General features: G+C 37.4%; 4 protein-coding genes and 1 pseudogene across 4 annotated transcripts; 3 read left to right on the top strand and 2 right to left on the bottom strand.

Annotated features, from left to right (window-relative positions):
• Positions 1-3,305: 3,305 nt before the first annotated feature.
• Positions 3,306-4,536, top strand: G1 (transmembrane protein G1P-related 1). The gene has a single exon (XM_008221557.2). It carries the CDS (start codon positions 3,443-3,445, stop codon positions 4,214-4,216), a length of 774 nt encoding a protein of 257 aa, XP_008219779.2. The 5' UTR covers positions 3,306-3,442; the 3' UTR covers positions 4,217-4,536.
• A 3,643-nt stretch (positions 4,537-8,179) lies between these two features.
• LOC107880161 (arabinogalactan protein 23 pseudogene) lies at positions 8,180-8,608 on the top strand (annotated as a pseudogene).
• Positions 8,609-10,126: 1,518 nt separating this feature from the next.
• On the top strand, positions 10,127-12,561 carry LOC103319973 (A20/AN1-like zinc finger family protein). The gene is made up of 3 exons (XM_008221570.3): positions 10,127-10,222; positions 10,366-10,427; positions 11,660-12,561. Exon 3 carries the CDS (start codon positions 11,688-11,690, stop codon positions 12,207-12,209), a length of 522 nt encoding a protein of 173 aa, XP_008219792.2. The 5' UTR covers positions 10,127-10,222; positions 10,366-10,427; positions 11,660-11,687; the 3' UTR covers positions 12,210-12,561.
• A 786-nt stretch (positions 12,562-13,347) lies between these two features.
• On the bottom strand, positions 13,348-16,095 carry LOC103319982 (MSF1-like family protein). Its single transcript, XM_008221581.2, has 2 exons — positions 15,860-16,095; positions 13,348-14,137 (listed from the first exon to the last, which is right to left on the bottom strand). Exon 2 carries the CDS (start codon positions 14,112-14,114, stop codon positions 13,554-13,556), a length of 561 nt encoding a protein of 186 aa, XP_008219803.1. The 5' UTR covers positions 14,115-14,137; positions 15,860-16,095; the 3' UTR covers positions 13,348-13,553.
• Positions 16,096-18,407: 2,312 nt separating this feature from the next.
• Positions 18,408-21,441, bottom strand: LOC103319992 (AP2-like ethylene-responsive transcription factor PLT2). The gene is made up of 9 exons (XM_008221593.3): positions 21,262-21,441; positions 20,751-21,129; positions 20,557-20,639; positions 20,398-20,406; positions 20,178-20,266; positions 19,972-20,045; positions 19,795-19,845; positions 19,616-19,692; positions 18,408-19,401 (listed from the first exon to the last, which is right to left on the bottom strand). Exons 1-9 carry the CDS (start codon positions 21,407-21,409, stop codon positions 18,644-18,646), a joined length of 1,668 nt encoding a protein of 555 aa, XP_008219815.1. The 5' UTR covers positions 21,410-21,441; the 3' UTR covers positions 18,408-18,643.
• Between the last annotated feature and the right edge of the window lie 2,876 nt (positions 21,442-24,317).

Genomic DNA, 24,317 nt, shown 5'->3' with positions numbered 1-24,317 from the left:
TGAACTTATTAGGTGAATTTATCTTCTGTAGGAAGTTGGAAAGCCAAAAGATGAAGACATACATTTGTCCAAGTTCAAGTTAGGTGTGAAGAGAATTGCTGGCGGATTTTATTGAAGAATTGATTGAGGGATTATTGTGATTATAAAGAGAAATAAAGAGGGAGAAGAGAAGACAAAACCGTTGAAGCTAAAGAGCCTATTTCATGTCATTCATAGCCATTTAACGCCCACTTACCTCACCGTTATTTCTTTTCCACTAACTCTCCACCATCAACACATGTTTAATCCAATTAATCCCTCAATTAAACCCTTCATCACCCACCACGAATGTATTAACTTCTCACTCACCTCATTGACTACTATGAACCACCCATCAACTTATTTGGCAAGGGCACCCCTACGACAGATTTCTTTATCCATTTATTTTATGTTTTCCTTTGTAATGAGTTGCTAGAACTCTAGCTAAGGCTAAAGGGAATGTTCTTTGAGTAAGTTTGTGAATTGTTCTTTAATCCAATATACGGTATGAATTGCTAAATTCTTTTATTCTTGGTTGTTCAATATTTTCATATCCTTTTATTTTGATTGATGTTAAGTGCTATTATCTTTTCATGAGTTCAATTATATTTTTCTCATTGTTAAGAACTGACTTGACATGCTTTTAAATTAAAAGATTAGATATTAAGCAACTTCATTTTCTGAACAATCATTAATAAAAGATTACATTGAAAAATTAAATTGGTTTTAATTTCTTTATCTTTTGGTTAAAGTTTCTCAATGATGATTTTAATCGAGTTATAATTTGGATTAAAGAGCATGAAACATATTTTGTTTAAAGAATTGAACCTTGATGCCTTAGCAATTCCATTCTTAATATTTCATTTTTAAACTCAATTTCCACTACAATCAAATCAAATTACTTTTCCATTTTGCTTGTCACTTTTATTGTGGTACGTTTAATTATTTCTTTGTGTGCATATATTTGCCTACCTGCTCCTTGAGGATACGATACTTGACTTCCAAGATTATTACTATGTGTGACTACTTGCACTTGGGTAGACGCAACAGCCATGCTTCTCCTTTTATAGAGAAGTCAACGGGTGAAGGCCAGCTACTTCAGTTATGAGACCAGCTATGAAGTCAAAACAGCCCACTATATTTGCATGGCTTTGTCTCCCACAAGCAGCTAGCCAATTAATGCATTCTCATCGCAATTTGTTTGCCAATCAACCAACTACCAATTTAAGTAGCCGACAGCAACTTTGCACGTGGGTGCAATCTTGAGTCAATAGTCAACAGTATGATCATGGAAATGTTTCCTAGAATTTTGTTGAATGTTAAGGTTGGTGGGACTTAACCACCTTATATAGTTCTTTAAACTGAAATTACAAATAAGCATGAGTTATTATCAACAACAATTAGGTGGCAGAAACCTTAAGCATGAATTATTATTATGAACAAGAATGGGTTGGCTCAAAAAGAAGTTGCGAATGAGTTAGGGTTAAAAAGTGCAAAATTTGGGCATAAAAGTGCTTCTGGGTGCATTGGTTAGGGGGAGTTATACTTGATTTCTTTGGGGATTGATTGGACTTATGGGTTTGCTGCTAATTTGTGCAAAGGTCTGGTATTTGAGGCTCAAATATGGGGTATTCGTAATCTGTTAAGTTGATGCAGAATTCTATACTCTTGGTTCACATCCTATGGTGTCTTTGGTTTCAAGCTATAATATATTGGGAATTTATGGGAAAGTTTGATACATGTGTTTACTGATTGTATTGCTTAGTGGGGCTACAATTTGGATCTAGTTAATTACTCTGTATTTCATCGGGTTTTACCCCTAATTCATCCAAAAAGTGAAAAATTTGACACAAGTAAGACATTAAGCCGCACCCTCTCTATCAAACCCTCAATCTTTCAATGCAGCAAGGGCGGAGGTGGTCACTACCCATCCTTCCCTCCCTCCTGATACCCCTTTCAATTTCCAATTTCCATCTTCCTCTTCATTCCATTTCTTTTATCTTTCTTTCTTTTTATTTTTAATTTCCCAACTCTCTTTAAATTCCTCCCTTCTTATATGGTTTCTTCAAGAACTCTATCTCCCTTTTGGATCTATCGACCCCCATGGGCTACAACGACTAATTCCAAACACAATTTTTCGTGTCTCCTTTGGAAATGTGTAGAGCTCTTGCTCAGGTGCGTGCACCACCTCCTTCCATTCTTGGGTTGTTACCACCTCCTTCCTTACTTAGAATGTTGGTTTCTTTGGCTTTGGGAAGTGTTTTCCTAGGTTTGTTCTTGGATTGGTTGTTGGTTCCCTCTTGGTGCTTTAGTGATTTCATTTTTGTAGTAGTTATTGAGTCTTTGATGGTTGGTTTATGTATTGTGAGGGATTTTCAGATTTGTAGTTTTTGTATTTGTTTTGTGTGTTTGTAGTTCTTTCACTCATCACTAGTCCTGATGGCGATATCTCGGTCTTCATGGAAGCAGCAGCAGCGATACTTTGGTGTTTGGTGGTGTTTTTGCTTTTGGTTGCTCTGGCTTTATGCTAGTTTTGTACTCTGACTTTTTGTCAATTTTGGGCTCTGGCTTTATACTTGTTTGAGTTTTATTTCTAGTGGGCTTTTACTATTGCATTTGTTTGGACTCATTTTTATGAGTTCCACGATCTCGTAATTGGCATTGCCTTTCTATCAATGAAACTTGATTCCGACGAAAAAAAAACACACACATTAAAAACAGAAGATCATCGATAAATTGAAACATATCATCCATCAAATACCGCCAAAATAAATCCAAACTATTTTCAATAAAGTTGAAATTATATTGAAATTCACCATCAAATACCGCCAACATAAATCCAAACTACGTTGAAATTCAATAAAGTTTCTAATTTAAATTTAAGGTTAATTTTTTTAATCAACATTTAGGGTTAATGTGGATCATTCAAAATATCACAATATGGAAGCCAACAAGGGTCGGTTGAGTCAGTAACAATTGTTTTGTTCGCTATTCAAGCCTAAGTTCGAGTCATGCTGCCAATAATTCTCTTGGTAGGTGATTTGTAAAAATAAAAAAAAGAGTTAAGCCTTCTATGTAAGTCCTCAAAGAGGTCCTTGGTATGCCTTGATCCTGAGATAGGGTAACCTCTTCCTACCCCTAAACTTATGTTCATAAAAAAATACAACGTGGAACATATGCTGTTTTTTTTTTTTTTTGTTTGTTTGTTTATAATTCTAAAAAATAAAAAATAAAAAACCAACGTAAAAGAATTAACATTTTCCAAATTCCCTTCATATCCTTCTGAAAAACCCTCGTCAACTCTGCCGTAGCCGAATAACTCGAAGCTTCTCTTCAGAGAGGGCTGCTACTACCTCTCCAAACCCCCCACTTTCACCCCTATTTTCCATCACTTTCCCGAGAAAAAAAACACCCCTTAAACCCAATGGCCAATCGCATCGCCCTCCGCCTCAAATCCCACCTCCTTCGCATCACAACCCCCATCCACCCCCGTCCCTTCATCAAATCTCCACCGTTGAACTTCTCCCCACTCCTCGATCCCCACCTCCAACGTTCAACAAATTTCCTTCTCCCGTTCACTCTCCGCTTCCTCTCCACCTCTCGCCGCGGCCCGATCCGGCCCAAACCCGTCGACATCGCGGGCCGGGCGCGCCAGCTCCAAACCCGACGCCTTTGGACCTATGCACTAACCTTCAGCTGCATCGCGGGCTTCATTGTCATCGTCCTCAATAGCTTCCAAGACCAGCTCGTCTTCTACGTGACCCCAACCGATGCTCTAGAGAAATACTCAGCAAACCCTAGCAAAAGCAAGTTCAGGGTCGGCGGTCTGGTCCTCGAAGGCAGCGTGCTCCAGCCCGCCTCGTCGCCCGAGATGGAGTTCGTCGTCACCGATTTGATGACCGATATATTGGTCCGATACAAGGGCTCCTTGCCCGATTTGTTTCGGGAGGGTCACTCGGTTGTGGTCGAGGGCTTCGTCAAGCCTTTTACGGATGAAATTCGACGGGAGATTTCAACGAAGAGTGTATCGGAGAAGGCAAGGAGCGGCGAGTGCTATTTCGCCGCCACGGAGGTTTTGGCGAAGCATGACGAGAAGTACATGCCCGGTGAAGTCGCTGAGGCGATCGAGAAGAACAAGAAGAAGCTCGAGGCCGGTCGGGCAGGTGGTGGAGAGTCTGAAAACCCCAAGAGCGAATAGATGGATGGGTAAGAGCTAAAATTTGTATCTGTTTTGGTGATATTTCCTTCTTGTTAGTATATAGTAGTTGATTGGAGAAATGGGTTACACTTGGATAATTGGATAGTTGATTTAAGCTTAGGTGACCGTGCGGAAATAGGCATTGGTGTTGAGGAAGAGAGATAAAAGTTTGGAAATTTGAGTTCCAATTTTGTTGTTGTAGTGATATATCTCATTGATGATGAATTCTGTAGTGTTTCATATCAATTTATTGATGAATAATGCCATTAATTGGGAATGGCAATGCTGCCAGTTATTGTTTCTGGCTTTGATTTTGAGAATTACATTCGAGATGTTTCGAATTATTGAGAACAGAGAAATCTTCCTTTTTTGTGTTCAATAACATGAATCACTGATTGTTATGAATTGTCTGAACAATTTGTTATCTTGGTTTATGTTTTGGTCTTTTGAAGTATGAATGCATCTTTAGGGTACACTCAACAATGTCAAAAGTTTGGAAGTCAAAACTTAGGCCTATTCAGAAACTCAAAACAGAGCCTTAAACCTTAATCTTCCCAAACAGGTTTGGAATTGCCATTCGTATACACATCACTATTGACATTATTGCCCAAAAAAGTGATGATTTCAGATGGACATTCTCTAATGGAAACTTCTCTTGTAACCCCAGTTGTTTAATTAGTGAGGTTAGGGATATCTCATGTGATTGAGAATGATGGCAGTGTCAATACCGTAGGATGATTCATTTTAGCACTAATTTTAGCAAGCTTTTCTACCTGAGCATTTTGTTTCTTCGCTCAAAGGATGATAACTTATTATTGGTATGACCAAGTTTTATGAACTTCCGTAAGTAGGTATTTCAGATTTGCAAGTTACAACAGGCTTCTTTATGTTGTTTTAAATGTGATTTTGCCGAAAAATCCTCATCCCGACGACGGCCATTGCCATGACTCTCAGAAATGAAGTAGGATGTTGTTTTTAAGTAGTTAATCAAACTCAATTACTGGCATTTAGCCTTGTTTAGGTTGCTTGCATCTTTGAGGCTATGGAATCCATGGGCGTTAGAAATGCAATAATAAAGGCTAAAAATGACAAAAACTCACACTGAAGTACTGTGTTAAATTTTATAGTGAGGCAATATAACATCCATAACCAATGATTAGGAAGATTAAGGAATAACAAATACATGCAGAAAAGAATACAAAAAATACCATAATAATTATATAGTAGTCTCAGTCTAAGTCTCCCTAACGCCTAAGCAGCGCAATGAGAGAGAGGAGCACCGGAGAGTATATGTATAGGCTGGAAATTGTCACCAGAGTTCCGGCTCCAGCGTCCAATGCCGGTGATGGAGCCGGTGCAGTATCCTGAGCTGTAACTGAGACAAGCACCATGGCTATTACCATCAAGAACATAGCTTTGCAGTTGCTAAATTGCGCCATTTCTAGACAGAGGAGAACAGAGGAAACAGATTATTCGACCAAAATAAAAAGAGAATGCAGTGTGATGAGAGAGTGTGTGTGGTGGATTGAAGAGTGAGGAAGGTGAGAGACTGGGAAACATGGTATTTATAGGACTTAAAATTTCAATTTCAATTTTAACTTTTCGTAACTAAAACTTAAAATTTTCAAATTGGAATATGAATTCCGTACGAGAGTGGAAACGTTACTCTCCCGTTACGTCTTGTGGCCCCTACAATAAGAAGGTGACATGATATGATGCCAGCCTTGTGTTCCCTTTATGTGGTCCCCGCAACACAACGGCTCTTTTGGTCGGCTTGTCTTCTCTTCTGTAAAAGCAGCCATATCTGGACCGTTGAGTTCAAAAGTTGTGTTTTAAAAGGAAAGGAGAAAAGGTTTCGTTGCCTTGCAAGTTGCCAGTGCCACACACAATTGTAGTTCAAATATGATGCTTTACCAAACGAAAATGTTTTTACTTATTTGCACTTCATACAAAAATCTTGTCTTCTACGTTTATTAATAGTTGAAATGAAAATAACACCCTCAAGTAATAACAACAATAATATCCATTGACACAAATATGGTCGGAACTGGGTTTCTAATATGGATTGGGTTAGCGTTGGAAAAATGGGCTGGAGTTGGATGCTCTGTTGAGCTAATGGGTGGGCTAAAGTTGTATAAGAAAAATTCAGGAAAAACTAAACGATGTTCCGCCCTTATTTGCAAAAAGAGGAAGTCGAGAGTTTAAGGCCTAATTTGGAATTGCAGTCACTTTAAAAAAGGTTGTTTCTGCTTTAAAATTAATTAGCTATAAAGTAAAGAAGCTCCATATTTGGTAAACTATATTTTTATACAAATTTATAAATAAAGACATGCTATTTAAACATAGAAACACACCCAAAATCAACCCCAAAGTCAACTTTTTGGGTGTGTTTAAAGTTTTGAGTGTGTGTAATGAATATGTTTAAATAGTGCTATAATTTCAACCCTCATTTTGGGTGTTTTAGTGAAACAAAGTGTTGTTAGTATAAAAAGAAATGTCAAAACCGTTTGGTAAATTTTAATATAAAATTGTTGTAACTGTGAATAATGACTAAAATAGACATAATGTTAAAAGTATTATGTACTAATCATATGGTGGTAGTGGTAGTGATGGAGTGGAAGTGGTGATGAATGTGGAGTTGGTGGTTGTGGTGGTTGGGATGGCGGTTGTGGAGGCGGTGGTGGTGGTGGTGGTGTTGGTTGTGGAGGAGGTGGTGGTGGTAGAGGTGGTGGTGATGGTGGAGGTGGTGGTGCGGTGGCGGTGGTTGTGGAGGTAGTGAATGTGGTGGTGTAAGTGGTGGAGTTGGATGTGGAAGTGGAGGTGGTGTCATTTTTTAAAATGAATGATGGTATTTTGAGAATTAAAAAAATGGAGTTTCACTAAAACACCCAAAATGGGGGCTAAAATTATAAAAAAAACCCAAGCACCTAGAACACTTTATAAACACACCCAAAACCCATCATTACACACACTCAAAACCCATTTATAAACACACCCAAAAAGTATGACAATTGTTGATTTTGGGGTTGATTTCTATGTTTAAATAGTGCTTGGATTTTTTTATAAATACATATCTAGGATTGGGTTTATTTATAAATTTGTATTAAAGGTTCAACTTAAAGGATTTTTTATTTTTACCAAACACCTTAAACTGCTTAACTTTAACGTAAAGCAGGTTTTTGGCCAAAAAAATCAATGCCAAATGAGGCCTAAATTCTTTTGATTTTTTTATTATCTCAAAACGTCCATGAAGTTAACAAAACTATTAGGTTGCAGCCTTTTTCTTAACCTTAGGGCGTGATTTTTTATTATCTCAAAGGGAACCTCGGGACGCTTTTGTGATAAAAAAAAAAAATTCTTTTGATATATAAGTGATATTGGGGAGGGATAATCAAACACAGTACATCGGGTGCATAGGTAAACGCTTTCATCATTTGAGCTAAAAACCATTTATGGGCTAGAGTTGAACACTTATTGTGATGTGAAGGTGAGAGTAAATAATATTTGCCACAAGAGAAGTCCCTATTCTATTATGCTTTGTTCGAAACCGTCACAAGACTCTCGTTTGATCATTACTCATCTAATCATTTGTTTATAAATGTAAGTTTAAACCATTGGGGGTAGTAATAACTCTAACAAGGTCTTTAGATGTTCCTTTCCATTTTTATACATGTAAAAATGCAAAAAAAAACCTAATATAATGTTTTGACACCCTCAGCATCCTTGTTATATGTCTTTATCATCTTGTAAATCTGGACATTGTTAGTACTTTGTTGTACCCTTAAGTAGCCGCCGTTCATGCAAAACCATACACGTAACCTAAGAACCCTTCCCTCATAAATTCACAACAAACCAACCAACTCCACAAAAAAAGCCACAAAAATCTTCCAAACCATAAACATTTTAGACCCAAACAGATCTTCTATTTTCCAAAAATACCCAAAACTCTCCATAGCTAGAGAGCTATATATACCCTCCATGGCCACCTTATTTTCCTCAGGACGTTCAAACTACAACTCTAACATTTCCATATCCAAGGCTTATTTCTCAATATCAACCACACCCACAAAAATGGAGATGAAGAAGATTGCCTTGGCCGTCCTCATGGTTGCAGTCTGCATGTCCGCAGCTATGGCTGCCGGAAGCCTGAAGGTCGGTGCCCCAGTGGAGGCTCCTTCCCCCTCAGCTACCACCGCCGCATCTGCTCCGACACCTAGTGGCTCCATTGCAAACATGCCCGTCGTTGGATCTATGGTGGGAGCTTCACTCTTGTCCTTGTTGGCCTTTTACTTGCACTAAATGTGTCTAATCAACTGATCAAAAGGAGGATGTCTGCGTGTAACTAATTATTATATTTTCCAATAAATGAAGCTATTTATTCTTGGTGTTTTATCTTTTTAATCTCTTTGCTTAATTTGCAATACGTCCCTACCACTATTTCCCTTCCGATGTGATTTGTATGACACAATAGATCTAGTCCAAGTTCATCAAAAACATCGACCAGGAGGACATTAAGATTTTGGCCGATAGGATTTGTTTGACACAATAAATCCAGTCCTGGCTGAGGCACCAGAATTGAAATGTGTTTTTAATATCACGTTCTAAACACTTTATAATTAAGGTTCCATTACCTGTCTTGCTAATGTTAATATAGTTCTCATTAGGCTCTGTGCGTGTATAACCAAATTGCTGTTTCTCTTGATAAATCTTGTAAAACATACTAATAAACACCACCTTTGGTGAAGCCATCTATTTCCAATATTCATCAAGCAACGCAATTGTCCAACAGAAGCACTAAATTGATTGATCATGATCAATTTGTTGCTTTTCTTTTATGGTCGCACCTTTAACTTCCTTTCACTCTATCAATGGCCATGACATACTAATACCTTTTTGAGGACTTATAAATGGGATCTTAGCTTTTTTTTGTTTGTTGAGTTTTTATAAATTACCAACAAAAAAGGATTGTCGGTAGCAGGACTCGAACTTTACCAACTCAACCAATTCTCGTTGGTGAAGATTTTGGAATTGCAAAGGCTAGGCATGAAAGTATATGAAAAGATAGAAGATTTGAGACAAACACAAAGGAAGGAAGAAAAGAGGGTCTTTTAGTGACAGGTTTAATTGCAAACCTGAGTTTGATTAAATACATTTCAAAGACAAATCTTTGCTTGCATTTTGAGTTCCATGGATACCATTATTACTACCATGTGGTTGATGTGTCACTAGTCATATGAGATTCATAGCTTGTCAAGGTAGGCCATAGCTAAGTGTACAAGGATGCATGAAAAGCATATATATAGCTGCCATTTATATTTCAGTTTTCGTTTGTCTTATCAATTTGACATTTACCTCACTACATATGCAAAGTGACAAGATTTTAGGGGGATATAGAAATAGAGATTTTGAAAATGTTAGGAGTAAGAGATAAGTAACCAATTAAGATTTGTTAAGCTTTTTCTCCTACAAACCTATATATTGAAACTAAATTTGATAAATACAATATTTTGCTAGAGTTCTGTGGTTCGATACAAGTTATGAATATGTAACTGGTCATAATTGCACATTAAAAATGTACTGTAATAATCTACTAACTAAAAATAGGCAATTCAACGAGATATTTTGAGTTAAAAAAGCATATTGTGAGCTCCTTTCAATTATTTTTATAGGGAATTGGATTGGGATTGATATAAAAAAAGGATATTTATTGTTTTTGACTTTAAAGTTAGAGAAAATCCCAACATTAGCATTGTGATTAACCGACCACTACACCTAACCTCACCAGCATTCCCAACCTTGCAAGGCGGTTATTAGCGCTTTACAAAAGGGACAAAAGAGGAAAATTGTTCCAATAAAGGTAAGACCGGAAGCCAATGAAATATGGCCACGTCGGTTTCTTAATAGAAAGAGAAAATTATTAAATAGCAAGGGAGCGTCGAGCACAAAAAGAGAGAAACACGTCTCTAGCTTTTCCGCTCTGTCCTCGGCGATCCAAAATCTGATAGGGTTAGGGTTTTGAAAATCGCCCTTTTCTTTACTCTTTGAATTTCTTGTATTGGCTTTTCATCGAGGGGTTCTTTCGATCTTCTTATTCGTTTACTGATTCTCTGTTTTGAATTTTTGGTTCTTTGGTTTCTTTTGGTGAACAGGGGCCTGGTGTCCGATGCGATTCTGAGCTCAGGAATCTGTTTCAGAGGTTTTCTTTAATTGGGTAGGGTTTCTTTGTATGCATATGTATATGCGCTTGTATAGCTGACTAAAAAGTAGGGTTTTTTCTTCTTCTTTTCTTCTGATTTTAGCTGTTCTTGTTCTTGAGGGATAAGGGAGGTAGCGTTTGGAAATTTATAATTTGGGATTTTTTTTTGTGTGGATTTCACTATTTGGATCAATAGTTAACATTTGAAAGTCAAGGTCCGGTGTTGGGTAATTTGTGAGTTTATCGGAATTGCTAATTGGTTAAAAGTTTGAGCTTTGTATTTGAAGTTTGGCACACATAAGTAGGTTAAAAGAAGAAAAATTCATTGTTCTTTTCATTTTTAAAAAGTTTTGCTGTATATATTTGCTGTCAGTTAATTGGTAGGTGTTTATGTAGCTTAACTACAATACGTGACATGGTTGGTTTGAGGAATGGCCATTCAAGTCTTGTAATAAAGATCTTGTTTCTAACACTACACCAATACATGTGTGTATATGCCTACAAATAACAGTTTGCTATTTTTTTATTGCTTATTGAATTGGCATGTGTAATGTACTTTTGGGTTTCTACAATAATGCATTTGTAAATTTTTCAACATCATTCAATATTTTCAATATTATTCTATTATATGCTTGATTGAAATATAAATGTTGTCTATTTAACGATGAGTTGTCCTGCCTGACCTCTATGATATCATGTGACATGATAATCAGATAGAGTATCACAAGTTGTCTTTTCAACAAAAGTTTAGTCTTCTCGATGGTATATGAAACTAGCATTAAATTACAATAACAGTAGTTTTCGTTAGAAATCAAATCTTGAAAGGAAGATTGGGCGTGGGGTTTGGGTTTCCACTCTTAGTGATGTGGACATCATTTATTAGTTTCCTAGGTTCTCTAGTTTTCCAAATTTCAGTAGGATTTCTAGTTTCCTAATTTATTTGGGTTAGGATTTCTGTTTTAGTAAGGGATTTTTTATCCTATTGCCTCTAGGTTTTGCTATAAATACCCCCATGTAGTTCATTGGAGCGGAGTGGAGTTATTGCATTAAAGTTTATTTTCCAGATATTGGAATTCTGGTGTGAAGCCAAGGGGTGTGAAGACCCTGGAGTGATTCCAGACCTATCTTTATTCATCTAATTTTCTGTTTTCATTGTTTTCGCTTCCGCTAAACTGCCTAAATCTACAATTCACCTATATCTTACATCACTTAGCTGTCCCCCATTGATTTGTTGGTTCCCTATTCAGGTATTCTCTTTGCAGGTAAGTTGAAAAGATGGAGCATGAGGAGACTGGCTGTCAACCTCACCCCGAGGGTCCTATATTGTGTGTAAACAATTGTGGGTTTTTTGGAAGTGTGGCTACTAGGAATATGTGTTCCAAGTGCCACAAGGACATGATGTTGAAAGAGGAGCAGGCAAAGCTCGCTGCATCATCCTTTGGAAACATTGTCAATGGAACATCAAACAGCAATGGAAATGAACCTGTTGTTGCTGCTGGTGTGGATGTTCAAGCCCATCTGGTGGAGCCAAAAACTATCTCTTTACAACCATCCTTTTCCTTTGGTTCAGGTTCAGGAGGGAGTGGTGAGGCAAAGCCAGAAGGCCCAAAACGTTGCGGAACTTGCAACAAGAGAGTTGGATTAACAGGGTTCAATTGTCGGTGTGGTCACCTTTTCTGTGCAGTACATCGTTATTCAGACAAACATGACTGCCCTTATGATTACCACACTGCTGCACGCGATGTGATTGCTAAAGCCAACCCTGTTGTAAAGGCTGATAAGCTTGAAAAAATCTAAGCCTGATGTGGTGAAGTTTCAAATTTCGGAATTGATGCTTGTTTTCATCCAGGAGATGGCTTCAGAGTCTGCTGCAATATCTTAGCACTTGCCCCTTTATTATGTTATGTCCTACTGGGGAAGGCATGGACATCTCAGCACTTTGAAGAACTCTGTATTTGTTGTGATTGGGAGAACTTTATGTGTTGTAGTCTGTGCTTGTTTGGTGGACATGGTTATGGGTTAATGTTCTTAATGTGTCTACTTGCTGTCTATATGGCATTTCTTTCGTGTAGTACATTTCAGTCGCAATTCTCAGATGTGGACACAATGACTGGTATTGTATATTATCGATGTGGTTTCCATGCATAAATCTGTTTTCCCTTCCTTTCTCGTCGATTAGGTTTTCAGGCATAATTTTAATCAAAGAGTGCTCCGTTTATGATTGTGATCAGTTTTGAATGAACTTAAATATTAGGTTTTTTAGGTTTTAGACATAAAAATTTCACTGTAAAGCTTTTTAAAAAGACAAAAAAACCACTCAACCTTCAAATCACTAAAACATCTAAAAATAAATAAGGGAAAGCTTTTTCTAAAATGTCCCAATATTTCTACTGTCATCCATCACTAAAACATAAAGGGAAAGTTGAAAGTACAAAGTAATCTTACAAAAAAGGGGAAATAGAGTGTCATGGATCACCCATAAGAGGAGTCTTATTGCCGGAAGATATTCAGCTGCACTACTAATTTTCATTCCTGCTAATGTAACACAAATCAAATATGGGAATAGGGCAAAATGGGCTTTCATGGGTCCTTATTTCCTAGAACATCTTCTATTCCTATTTCGTGGAATTAGACATGAAAATTTCATTCTTAATAAGATCAATTCGTGAACCAAAGAAGTTCAAGGCATCATAAAATATATTCTTTATTACGTGGCGATACCTGAGTAAATAAAATGACCATTGAAATGTGAAAAAGCACCAAGAAGATTGGTCACAAAGCCAACGTTGCATTTGCTCAAAGGAGGACAGAATAAAGGATGGAGTGTACACTTTTGGTCAATTATCTTCCAAGTATATATTCCAAGAAAAGTTCTCAATGATGCAGTCAACTTGTTTCTTACAATAGACAAGATTGCAAATGAGTTCACCCCATATAAATCACCAAGTCACTGCAATCGTTGAAATAAAAATAGAAAATTAGATACACAAAGCAAAAACTAAATCTAATGGGAAATTAATGTTCCCAACAGTACATTTTACCGCATCAAAATTTCAACCAATAAGAGATTCAAGGTTAAAAGTCCAGGTTCTACACTCTTTCAGTCTTCTATTATTTCTACTGGGAAAGAGTTCACATGCCCTATGATCTAGCAAGCCCTTTAGATTCAGCTTCAAGATACTTGCATATCCTCTCCATAACCTCTCTACCCTTTGCACTATTCTGTACAAACCTCTCAGCACAGCGTTGTTCAACCTTTTCTGCCATCGATGCCAATGCTGATAATGGTTTGATTCGGATACTAGTCTCCTGTCGGCAGATTGTCCACCCATCTGGGTTTTCTGGGTGGGGATCATACCTGATCTTCTCCTCCACCTCTATAAACTTTTCGAGGCTGATATTGTTGGTGGTGAGTTGCATTGATCGTTCTTTCGCATCCACAACCGTTGATTCAACACAGTGGCAGACATCCTGGCGAACAATTTTGCGAACAAACCATGGTCCTGGGGAATGGACAGTGATTGCACGTGTGGTGTAAAGCTTTCCAGTACTAGGATCAAGCTTGTGGTTCAGAGTGTCAACTTCAAGGATATGTGACAAAGTGCGTTTGTTTTCAGGATCAGCAAATTTTTTCCAAGATGCAGAAGTCACCCTCTCCCATGGGTGCTTGTATGTGTACTCTTGCGTGTATGCTTTCACCATCACTTTGTTTGTCACCTCGTATGCTGATAACAGAACATTATATTAGTTCTCAGCAGAAAGAGTAAGAGCATATAATTTGGTTTAATTTCTGAACAGTAAGAACACATACTAAGATAATTTTAGTCTGTGAAAACAAACACTACAAATCAGAAACGTAAAGTTGGTTCTCCAATTCTTGTAAGGAACTCATAAATGAAAAGAGGGAAAACTATGAGATAACTCATAGCTAAGGATTTAGTTGATTTTAAACCATTTCAAGGCTGCAATCAATTTGACTATTCACAAGATGTGATCAATGACAGTTTGGGACGGTAAATGATATCTGTAGGTAGGGACTATCACTGCTCAAACCACAACCAATAAACAGTACTGATCATTTCACACAGGAGCCTAAACAAGATGCCAATCATCTGGTCGGGAACCACCACTCAAAAGTAAGTACAAACTACACAATGACAATACTCTTAATTTGGTCACTGTTTCTTCCACATATACACTGAATTACTTTGTAATATGTGTGTCTGATTGCCCCATAGAAATGCAGCTATCAACGGAAATAACTACAATAACCTATTTGTACTTCATGCACAATCATTATCAGTAACAGAAGAACAAGAATCCAACATCAGAAACTTCTCTAGACATCCAAATGATAGATCACAGATATAATTACGAGTACCAGAAAGTTAAATTTAGTGTTGAGTACTGGATGGACCTAATCGATTAGTATTTATGGCTCCCAACTTAGGTTTAAAATTTATATTACAATTTTCAGAGTAGATATTCACATATGTTATGCATTTCTTCACATTTTGAATGGTAGATGATATTAATGCTTTTAGAAATGTGCAACGCTTTCTCTCCTCAATCTAGTACTCCTCCTTGATACACATCTCTAAAGCTATAAACATATGCAGCAATACTACATTGATATGCACCAACGCGGCATGCCAGCAGTGATGGCTGTAACAGAGTTCTGATTGTCCGATAGAGAAATCAGGATATGTGTGTTATACTGAAGGCAGTTATACTATAGATTTGTATTGCCTGGGCATCAGGAGCAATGCAATAGTAAAGCTGAAAAACTAAAAGAATCAGATAGTTATTACTGGAAACAAGAGCAGTACCGCCTGCCTTTGTTCACTACAAATAAACAAATGAAGTTTTTGCATGCAAAAACCCATCTTTCCTCCTAATCTTAAACTCCCACCAAAAAAGAGTAAAATAGGCTGACTTCAAACACAAACCATGGTCTTAGAAAAGCTTAATTTCTCAAGAAACAAGATTCAGCTCCAAAGTGATTGAAAAACAACATTTATCCTAATCTTAAAACTCCCCACCTTCTTTGTGATATTGACATAGAAAACCAAATTTCACAGAACATATAAACTCAACCTATTTTTTCACCACCTACAACCAGAAATAAAAGTCACAGATGTACGTGTAAACCCAGAAAAAAGAGCTAACTTTACAGAAAACCATCAATGGGTCCTCCAGAATCACAAGCCCTTAAAGAAAAAAGAAAACAAGAAAAAGGAAAATCACATATTGTAAGCTGCAAATTGCAACTGGACCACAATTCCAATCCCAACTAATCAACAACACGACCAATATAACACATTAATATTTTTCTTCCAATTCCCTAATTGCGATCCAATTAGAAATCACAGAAAAAAATAAAAGATAAATCCGACTGAAGGAAAGAAGCAATAAAGGATGAATTTTACAAATCTGGCAGAGCTTACCTCAACGGTGAATTGATGAAAGCCCAAAAATCTTGCACAAAGTAAGAGACGGAAAGATTATTTACGGAGCGACAGAGCTTTTCTTGTGCTTCTCTGAATTACCTTCTCCTTCAATTGTATAGATTTCATTTCTTGTATCATAGCATTTGGCATTCGCCACTTTCAACAGAATTTTATTAATTTTTTAGATGATGGTTTTTTTTTTTTTTCATTTTAAACTGGTTTCTATAAACTTCTTCATGAAAAATAAATAAATAAATGAGAGGTCGAATGCTAGAAAAAGTTGACCCAAGATGAAGGCCTTATCCAATTGGAGCAATAAGGTTTGCTGGAGGCCCAATTCTGCCCACCATTAGTTAACAAATAATATTATTTTGGACGAACCGAAAAAACGTTGCTGAAATGATTAAGAACATATTTATCCATGCATTCTAGGTTATAGGTTCGATTCTCATTTTTCCAGCATTGCTTGGTTTGATATTTTCATATTCAAATTTAATTCTTTCTCTATATTTTTGTGTTCATCTATTGCCTTTCACAATTTGTAAAATGTTTATATTCTTGTCTATGTCTCATTCAAAGAGATTCTTCTCCAAAACGACATGGTATGGAGGTTTAAGGGTTACTGATTTAAGCTAGAAGAGACCTCTTTTTGCACTGTAATTATTTCCAACTTGAAAATTTCTTTGCATTTCTCTCTCTCTCTCTCTCTCTCTCTCTTGGATGAAGGGGCAACATGTTAGTAACTTAGTATTATGAGCACTTGATGTGTGGCATCATATTATGATATATATTCAAATCCAATTTGAGTGTTTGAAGTAAGCTAGTTATTTGTAATATGATATAATATTCAAATCCAATATAAGCAAGCTAGTTACTAAACTAACCACCATATGCCACCATATTATAATTACGATCAGCATATACGTAGGCAGCTTCTTTCCTCTTCTTAGCAGCACATCCTAACTCCCCAAGCGACCCAACGGTTTCGATCTCCAAAAAATATTCCCCTCTTGGTGTTTTGGTGTTGCACAATACCAGGTGATTGTTTGCAGATAGGATGGGGATGAAGCCTTCGAATGTCGGGCAACTGCGGCGCTGCATCTCCACAATCCTATGGAAACCCTGCATTAGAGAGCCAATGTTTTCTGTGACTTCTACGTGGAGAAACTGCAACTTGGGCACACAAATAATCTCTGGGAGATGGAAGAAGTTGGTGGTAATATCAGCAGAAATAAGTGTCTTGCATTTGAAAAGAGCCTCAAATAATCGAATGGCTGGCTCCACATTGTGCTTGGTGGACTCTTTGTGCATGTTGATGTTGAGCCTAGTGACTGTAGACCAAAACAGATGCTTCCATCTTGAAGACAAAACGGTTGTTTTAGCGGCTGCCTTTGAAGGAAGGAAGCATAGGATGTGATCAAGAATGTCATCTGGCAACTGGCTGATCCTATCTTCTTCTTCTTCTCTTGCTTCTCCTCCGTGGCAATAGTAGGATTGGTTTGTGATTGAAGTGGAGATGATGTTGATCTCATGTTGAAAGCCGTGACTCTGATTTCAACAACGAAAAGATCAACCAAAATATATGTATCAGAAGCCTCACTCAAAGACATGAACAGCTAACCACTACTCAAAGCCTCAAATACAGAGATAATTTGACAAAAAGGAAATAAATTAGTACTGTTATTAGCAGTATAATCTAAGCTTAGCCAATGCCAGTCACAGACCTTTGTCCTGACCTCTATACTATATTGTACAATGTTTAACTCAAAGCTAAGGGATCATAATTTCTCTCTTCTTCCATTTTTAAAAAATGTTTTATAGATAAACTCATCCAAATCAAAATTTTGGTCCAACCCTCCATGACTTGCAATACAAATAAACTACAAACCAACCACCCATGTCATCATAAAACAATCTCTGCTGAGGGACTCCATAATGATTAAACAAAAGAGCTTCCAACTGTTTTTCCCAAATTTAAGAAGAATGGACAGAAACATGAAACAGAAAGAAGAATGGAAATTGAAACTCAGAGTATACTGATATCAATCAGATTGTCTAATGACTTCGATCAGCAAAAAGTTGATAAAAAACTGCTACTTCCAAAAAAATTTCAAAAAAGGAGAAACTACCAACCTCAGTTAGACTGGAATTAACGAGAAGTTCATCTATGAGAGAACACTGATGATGGAGGAGGGGAGAGGGGGTGGTAACTTGTAAGTAAGCACGCTAGGGTTAAATAATAAGTTGCTGTGATTGAATGTGGGAAGGAGTCTAAATTGGGTCGGGTCAGTCATCTCGGACTCCCAGCAGGCCGGACCTTATCAAGCCTATTTTTTTTTTGGTAGATGGTAGTTTTGAATTTCTGATTTTAAAGGTGTCCTAAAAAACTTACTAATACAAAAACACAAACACAAAGTTGTGTTGAATTACTGTAATGGCATTTTGTGATTTGGTAGTAAAAGCAACAAGTCCATACAGTAAATAAAAGTAGAATTACATCAGCAGTTGTGCAATAGCTAGGTCTTCTTCTGCACACAAAATTTAGGGTTCCAACTTCCACTTGCACCCATATACTACTGATCCTACTGATCTTTACCCCACAATTGGATTAATTTATGGTCAGTTCTCAACCCAAAAAAGAGAAGAAAATACTAGAACAAAAATAAAAATAGGGATAGTAAATTGCTCCTAAACCATGCTTAATCCTCCCATCACAAAATTACTAATCTCCCCTCCCCCACATCACAAATTACCAATTCTCCCAAACAAAATGCCTCTCAGTCATTCCACACTGTAAAAATACCCATACCCTCCTCCACCATTAGGCATATCATAATCAACCTTCACAAGTGCAAGTTCTTCAGCAGACCCCACTGCATTGCTTGCTGATGAATTTGAAGCCAACCCAATTCCATTATTACCTAAATACCCTCCTGCACTATAGCTCCCACTGGAGCTGCCATTGTTGTGATCCATAACCCCAGAAGCAGAGCCCATGTCCATGAGACCTTGAAGCAAAGCTGGGTGTGTGCTCTGAAGCCCATAGCTGTTGTAGAACTGGTGGTGAGGGTTCTGGGTTGGCTGGTATTGCTGCTGGGCCTGGTGCAGCTGCAGCTGGGTCTGGATGTAATTTTGGTATGAAGAAGGGTCATGGTGGTGGCTGTACTGAGAAATATCATGGTTTTGTAGAGAAAGTAGGGGCTGAGATGGTTGCTGTACAGCTTGGTCAAAGGTTGACTGCTGCTGCATCAATGAGTATGCTTGCAAATTCCGACCGGCTGAGGTTGATGAGCTGGTGGCTCCGGCAGCTGCATATTGAAAGGTGGAACCAAGAGCTATCATCTCTTCGCGTTTTCTAGAAGATTCCAGGGCTTGAGCCTCTTTGAGACGTTTGGCTGCTCCTCCTCCTATTGGGAGGGTGTTGCTTTCCAAAATGCTCTTCACGTCATACCGGCTCATGTCGAAGTTGGTCACGGCATTTAGGCCTCGGAATTTTATTGCTGCTATGTCATAAGCTTCAGCTGCCTCCTCCTCAGTACCTACGTACCAAGTAATGTTTGATGTTTCATATTTACTGACCGCGTATACCGTGCTTATCACAAACTTAATACTTTTACATGAATCCTACATAGTTTTGTTCAGAATGTTTTTTTTTTTTCTCTACAAGTATTGTTAGGTTTGTATGTTTGGTTGTGGAAAATATATAGAATGCATTAATTGCAATGGGTGCATGGTGTAATTTAAGTGACTTACTGAAAGTTCCCAAGTAAAGATCCTTGTTTCCGGCAACTCTGCCAATCCTTGCTTGCCATCTTCCATGTTGATGATGCCTGAACAAAGATTTTGTTTTGTACTATGAGAGAGAAAGAGAGACAACGAGAGAGACAAAGAGACAAAGCATGCCTAGCTAGCTATAGCTAGTTTTTTTGTACCTTGTAACTCCACGATACATGGATGCTCCCCTAGAAAAGCCACTACTTTTCCTGAAAATTTAATTAAGTGAAAAGCAAAGTGAAGACCTTCCATTATATAAATAAATAAATAAATAACGAACAAAGATTCTCTGAAAATTTTGCTTAAGGGATTTCTGATCTATCTCATTTACTTACCTTCTAATGGCTGCCACAAATTCTTGTCTTGTCATGTTCTTCATCTCCTCCACCTCCTTCTCATAGTTACTGATCTGCAACAGGCACGACACTTGAAAAGCCATTGATATACATTAACATTGCACTTGCTTATTCTTTTCTTTATTTTATTCTTGTCACATTTTTCATTGATTTCCTAATTGATTCGCTTTTCGGCATAAACTTACTGGAAAATTGGTTGTAGTAGAAGTTCCCCAGTACTTCAATGCAGCCAAGTCATAAGCCCTAGCTGCTTTCTCTTCTTTGTCATACCCACCTACAGGAAATAAGAGAAAATTTCCCAAAAGGATAAAGAATAAATTGCTTCATATCCAAACAAATTTCAAAATCATTAACTTTAGAATAAAGCGAATAAAGAAATATAGCTAGTTAGAAATTGGAACTCACCCAAGTACACTGCAAAGACCACGTAGGAAACAAAGATGACCATGAAACGAGATGAAGGTAATGATCAGTGGCATTAATGATCTCATTAGAGGAAAAAGAAAACTGTACAAAGCAAAAAAGAAACCTAGCTTAGCTAGCTGGTAGAAGAATAAGGCATACCTTGGCGGCCCTTCCTCGATTGTCCCTCCCTTCTGCAACTATTATCCCAAAGATGAGCTTCATACCTTCCTGTCCATCTATGCCTGCACTTATTCAAAATGACATAAACATTAAGTTTAAAATGTTATATAATTAAAATAACAAAATTGGAATAAAATTGAAAGGAGAGCTAGCTAGTATGGAAATAGGCACACCTTGTCACGCCGCGATAAATAGATGTTCTTTGTCCGAATGTGTCCAAAGTCCTTCTTGGGGGAGCTTCCACAGTCGCAATGCTGGTATTTTCCGTGCTGGTTTCACATGCTGAAGAGCCCTTGCCACTTCCCATGGAGAGAGTCAACGATTGAAGGCTGTTGGATTTTTCTTGGAAATCATAGCTGCTAGAATTGGCTACAACTGTGTCTTGTACTGGGACTATGCTGTTGTTGGGAAATAAGTAATCGGAGACCGAATCGTTGGCCTGAATATCATTGAAGGCCACAAGATCTGAGTGGTTTTCGGATTTGCTCACGCCGAGAAAATCAGCCACCTTTGGAACTTCATTGCTCCCTTGGGTGTTAATCAAATTCCACTCTGTAAATTTACAAGGTTTATGTACAATAAGACTGAGTGAGAAGGAGCTACATATAGAGAGAAGGAAAAGGGGAAGAAAAAAAAGACCCAAAAATAATAAGTGAAAGTGAAAAGGAAGAGGAGGGTTTTTACCTTGGTTTTGGAAAGGGTTGTCCATAGAATCATTGACTAACCCTAGAGAGAATTGGTGAGAGTGAGAAGGATGGAGCTGTGATGGCAAAGAAGAATGAGTAGGAGAAAGAGGAAAGGAAAGCCAGTTGTTTGAATTCATGGAACCCATTTTCTTTGATCAATCTCTTCTCTAAAGAATCAAAAACCTCTCCTGCGCATAGATATCAGAAATGTTAAGACAAATATATTCAACAAAAAGCAAAAGGCCAGTAGAGAGGAAAACATTAGTATAAATGTTTACCTAGGGGACTATAAAGCTAGGGTTTGGAACAAAAGCCAAGTAGTGCAACTCTATCTCTTATATCCTTCTCTCTAGATTTTCATTTGTGCAGAGAAGAATGTAGTTTTGGGAAGATGAGAGAAAAGACAACAGAAGAGAAGAGAAGAGAAGAGAGGCTGAAAAGAGAAAAATCTTGAGAACGATACAAGGTATACTTATATAAATTAGTATAAGGTATAGCTAGTTAGGTGTAGTCTTAGTCTATGTGTCAAAACATAGGCAAACAAATTAATTAAAGAATGAGCTATATAGCTGTTGTTGTTTGTCACCCCTTTGGCAGTGGTCATTTTAGGATGGTCTGACTCTGACTCTGACTCTCAACACCACATTCCAACACTTCAGAATCAAGTATTACCACAATAATTATAAAAAAATAATGTTAACTCACATCACGATAAACTAGATTAAAGGGACACGAGTGTCATACTAAAACTACACGTATAGCTCCAATTTAGTCTTTGTACTGAGACAAAAACCCACAATTCCAACTGGGAGAAGTCCAAGCCAACCCTACTCTCTCTCTCTCTCTCTCTCTCTCTCTCTCTCTAATTTTTTCTATCTCTACCCACTTGGGTTCATTGGAACTCTCGACCTCGTTTAGTGGAACAAATGACTCCCGAAAGCCCAGCATTCCCACACCCTGCAAATCATCTTCCACTCTCAAAATCGACACTCTACGTAAAGTTAAACAACTATATTTATATATCTATCTACACCCAACCGACCTCCCTATCTCTCTCTCTCTCTCTCTCTCTCTCTCTCTCTCTCTCTATACATAAAAAGATAAAGATAAATTAGAGAACTGAGATTTTATCAATCAGAGAGATGATGAAGAAGCAGACGATCAAATTCCCATAATAAATCAGAGAAGAGAAGAAGATCTTGCCAAAAATTGGCTACTCTCTTTAGACCAAAGAAATCCCAAATTTTTTTTGTGGATCCCCGAGTCCTGCATGTGTTAAAGATGTGAGTGTACGGACATGCAATATTAAAAAGGACTGGCTAAAGAGTAAGGATCACTCGACTGTTCAAAAATCACTCCAAACTCTCTGCTTCCACTAAAATATTGGGAAATTATATGTACGTATGAATAAAAAAGATTGAAGGATTTAGCTAAGCTTTGTTTGGTTTCCCCAAAGAATTCTGTTGACCACCAAATTGGTTTGCGCACCCGTCAAAAGGTGGAAGCAGATATTTATTAATTTAATATCTTCTGCTCATGTCCTGTCCACAGTTAGATAGAAATACTTGTATTGTGTTGTGCCATCCAAGCCCAGGTTATAAAATATATGTTCAAGATTTTTCATCCAATTAGAAAACTAACCACAAATTAATTAGCCTCCACAATGATCATCAAACTATCACTGTCACTATACATGATCCCTACTGACCAAAACATTCTGGTAAGAGATAAGAGCTAGGCTGTCTTCCTTTTTCTCTTACTCTGATTTCACATTTATATATGTAAATGTATATTACTGATTCTAAATCACTTGTGACAAGAAGTGATCATCAACTATTGATATGTGATTGTTACATTAAATTGCATACATCAACGACTGACAATGTTCATAAATAAGAAAACACTGAAAAGCAAACAAACATACATTGCTTAATTTGTGTCCTCATTTTTAGTCTTCTAAGAAGACAATAAGTTGTAGAGAATACTCTTTCTTCTTAGGCAAATTTGAAGCCTAAAGGAAGGTCAGTTCAATGCATGTGCACATATACATGCAAATGCACAAGACATATACGTGTATAAGAATTTAACACCACATAGTGGTGCATTCACTACAGATAGATATTATATTGTCATTAACAAATGTTATTATTATATCAAGCAGAGAGAGAGAGAGAGAGAGAGAGAGAGAGAGAGAGAGCAAATCTGCTGCGAAGAATTTATACCTTTTCAAAACTTTGGATTATTTCAATTTTTATATGATTCAAGTAGACAGTTGGTTTTCTAATCAGTTGAATCAATGGTCGTCTTTTCCCAGCTGATCCACTGCATGTTCAGAGAGTTTTCAGAACTCAGACTATACTCATTTACTGGTACCAAAAGTAGGCATCTTCTAGCCCCAAATTATTCTACAAAAAAGAAAAAGAAACAAAAGTTACCAAATAAATAAAATCACCTGCCATTGTTGATGACACGGTTCCCGCCATATTCTTGTACATAAATATAATCCTATTTGACTGAAGTGCGCCACAATAAGGGGGCAGCAACCCACTTCTATCGCTTTCTTCAACCTCTTTCAACTATTTTTTTTAATTTATAAAAAGCAGAAAACCCTTGAACCAAAAACTGCAAAACAAAAATAAACACCAAATATTAACCCTTTTGTTCCCACAAGCTTCAATACAACTCATATAAGCAGAGTTTATAAGAACCAAGCTGAAACAAAATGCGAAAAAGAGGTAACTTACTGCATTACAGAATGTAAATTCAAGAAATCTACAGGACCTCTCTCTCTCTCTTTTTTCTCTGAGCGTATGTTTGTTTTCTTCTTGAATAATGTGGAGTGAAAGTGTTAATATGAGAGAGAGAGAGAGAGAGAGAGAGAGAGAGAGAGAGGTGGTGCAAAACTTAGCCTTGAAAGGGCGTTTCAAATTCTGCGGCCAAATTAGAGTGCCACGTGTCAGCTGTTTTGATGGGATTGGGACCCCTTTGGGTTTGAAATTTTATTTGCAGCCAGGCGAACCAATTATCCCGTTTGCATGCTTGCACAAAGATACA

This window comes from Prunus mume, linkage group LG1, assembly GCF_029339155.1.
Source record: "Prunus mume cultivar Tortuosa linkage group LG1, ASM2933915v1, whole genome shotgun sequence".
NCBI classification, from domain to species: Eukaryota; Viridiplantae; Streptophyta; class Magnoliopsida; order Rosales; family Rosaceae; genus Prunus; species Prunus mume.
This window is presented reverse-complemented; position numbering and strand designations above follow the sequence as displayed.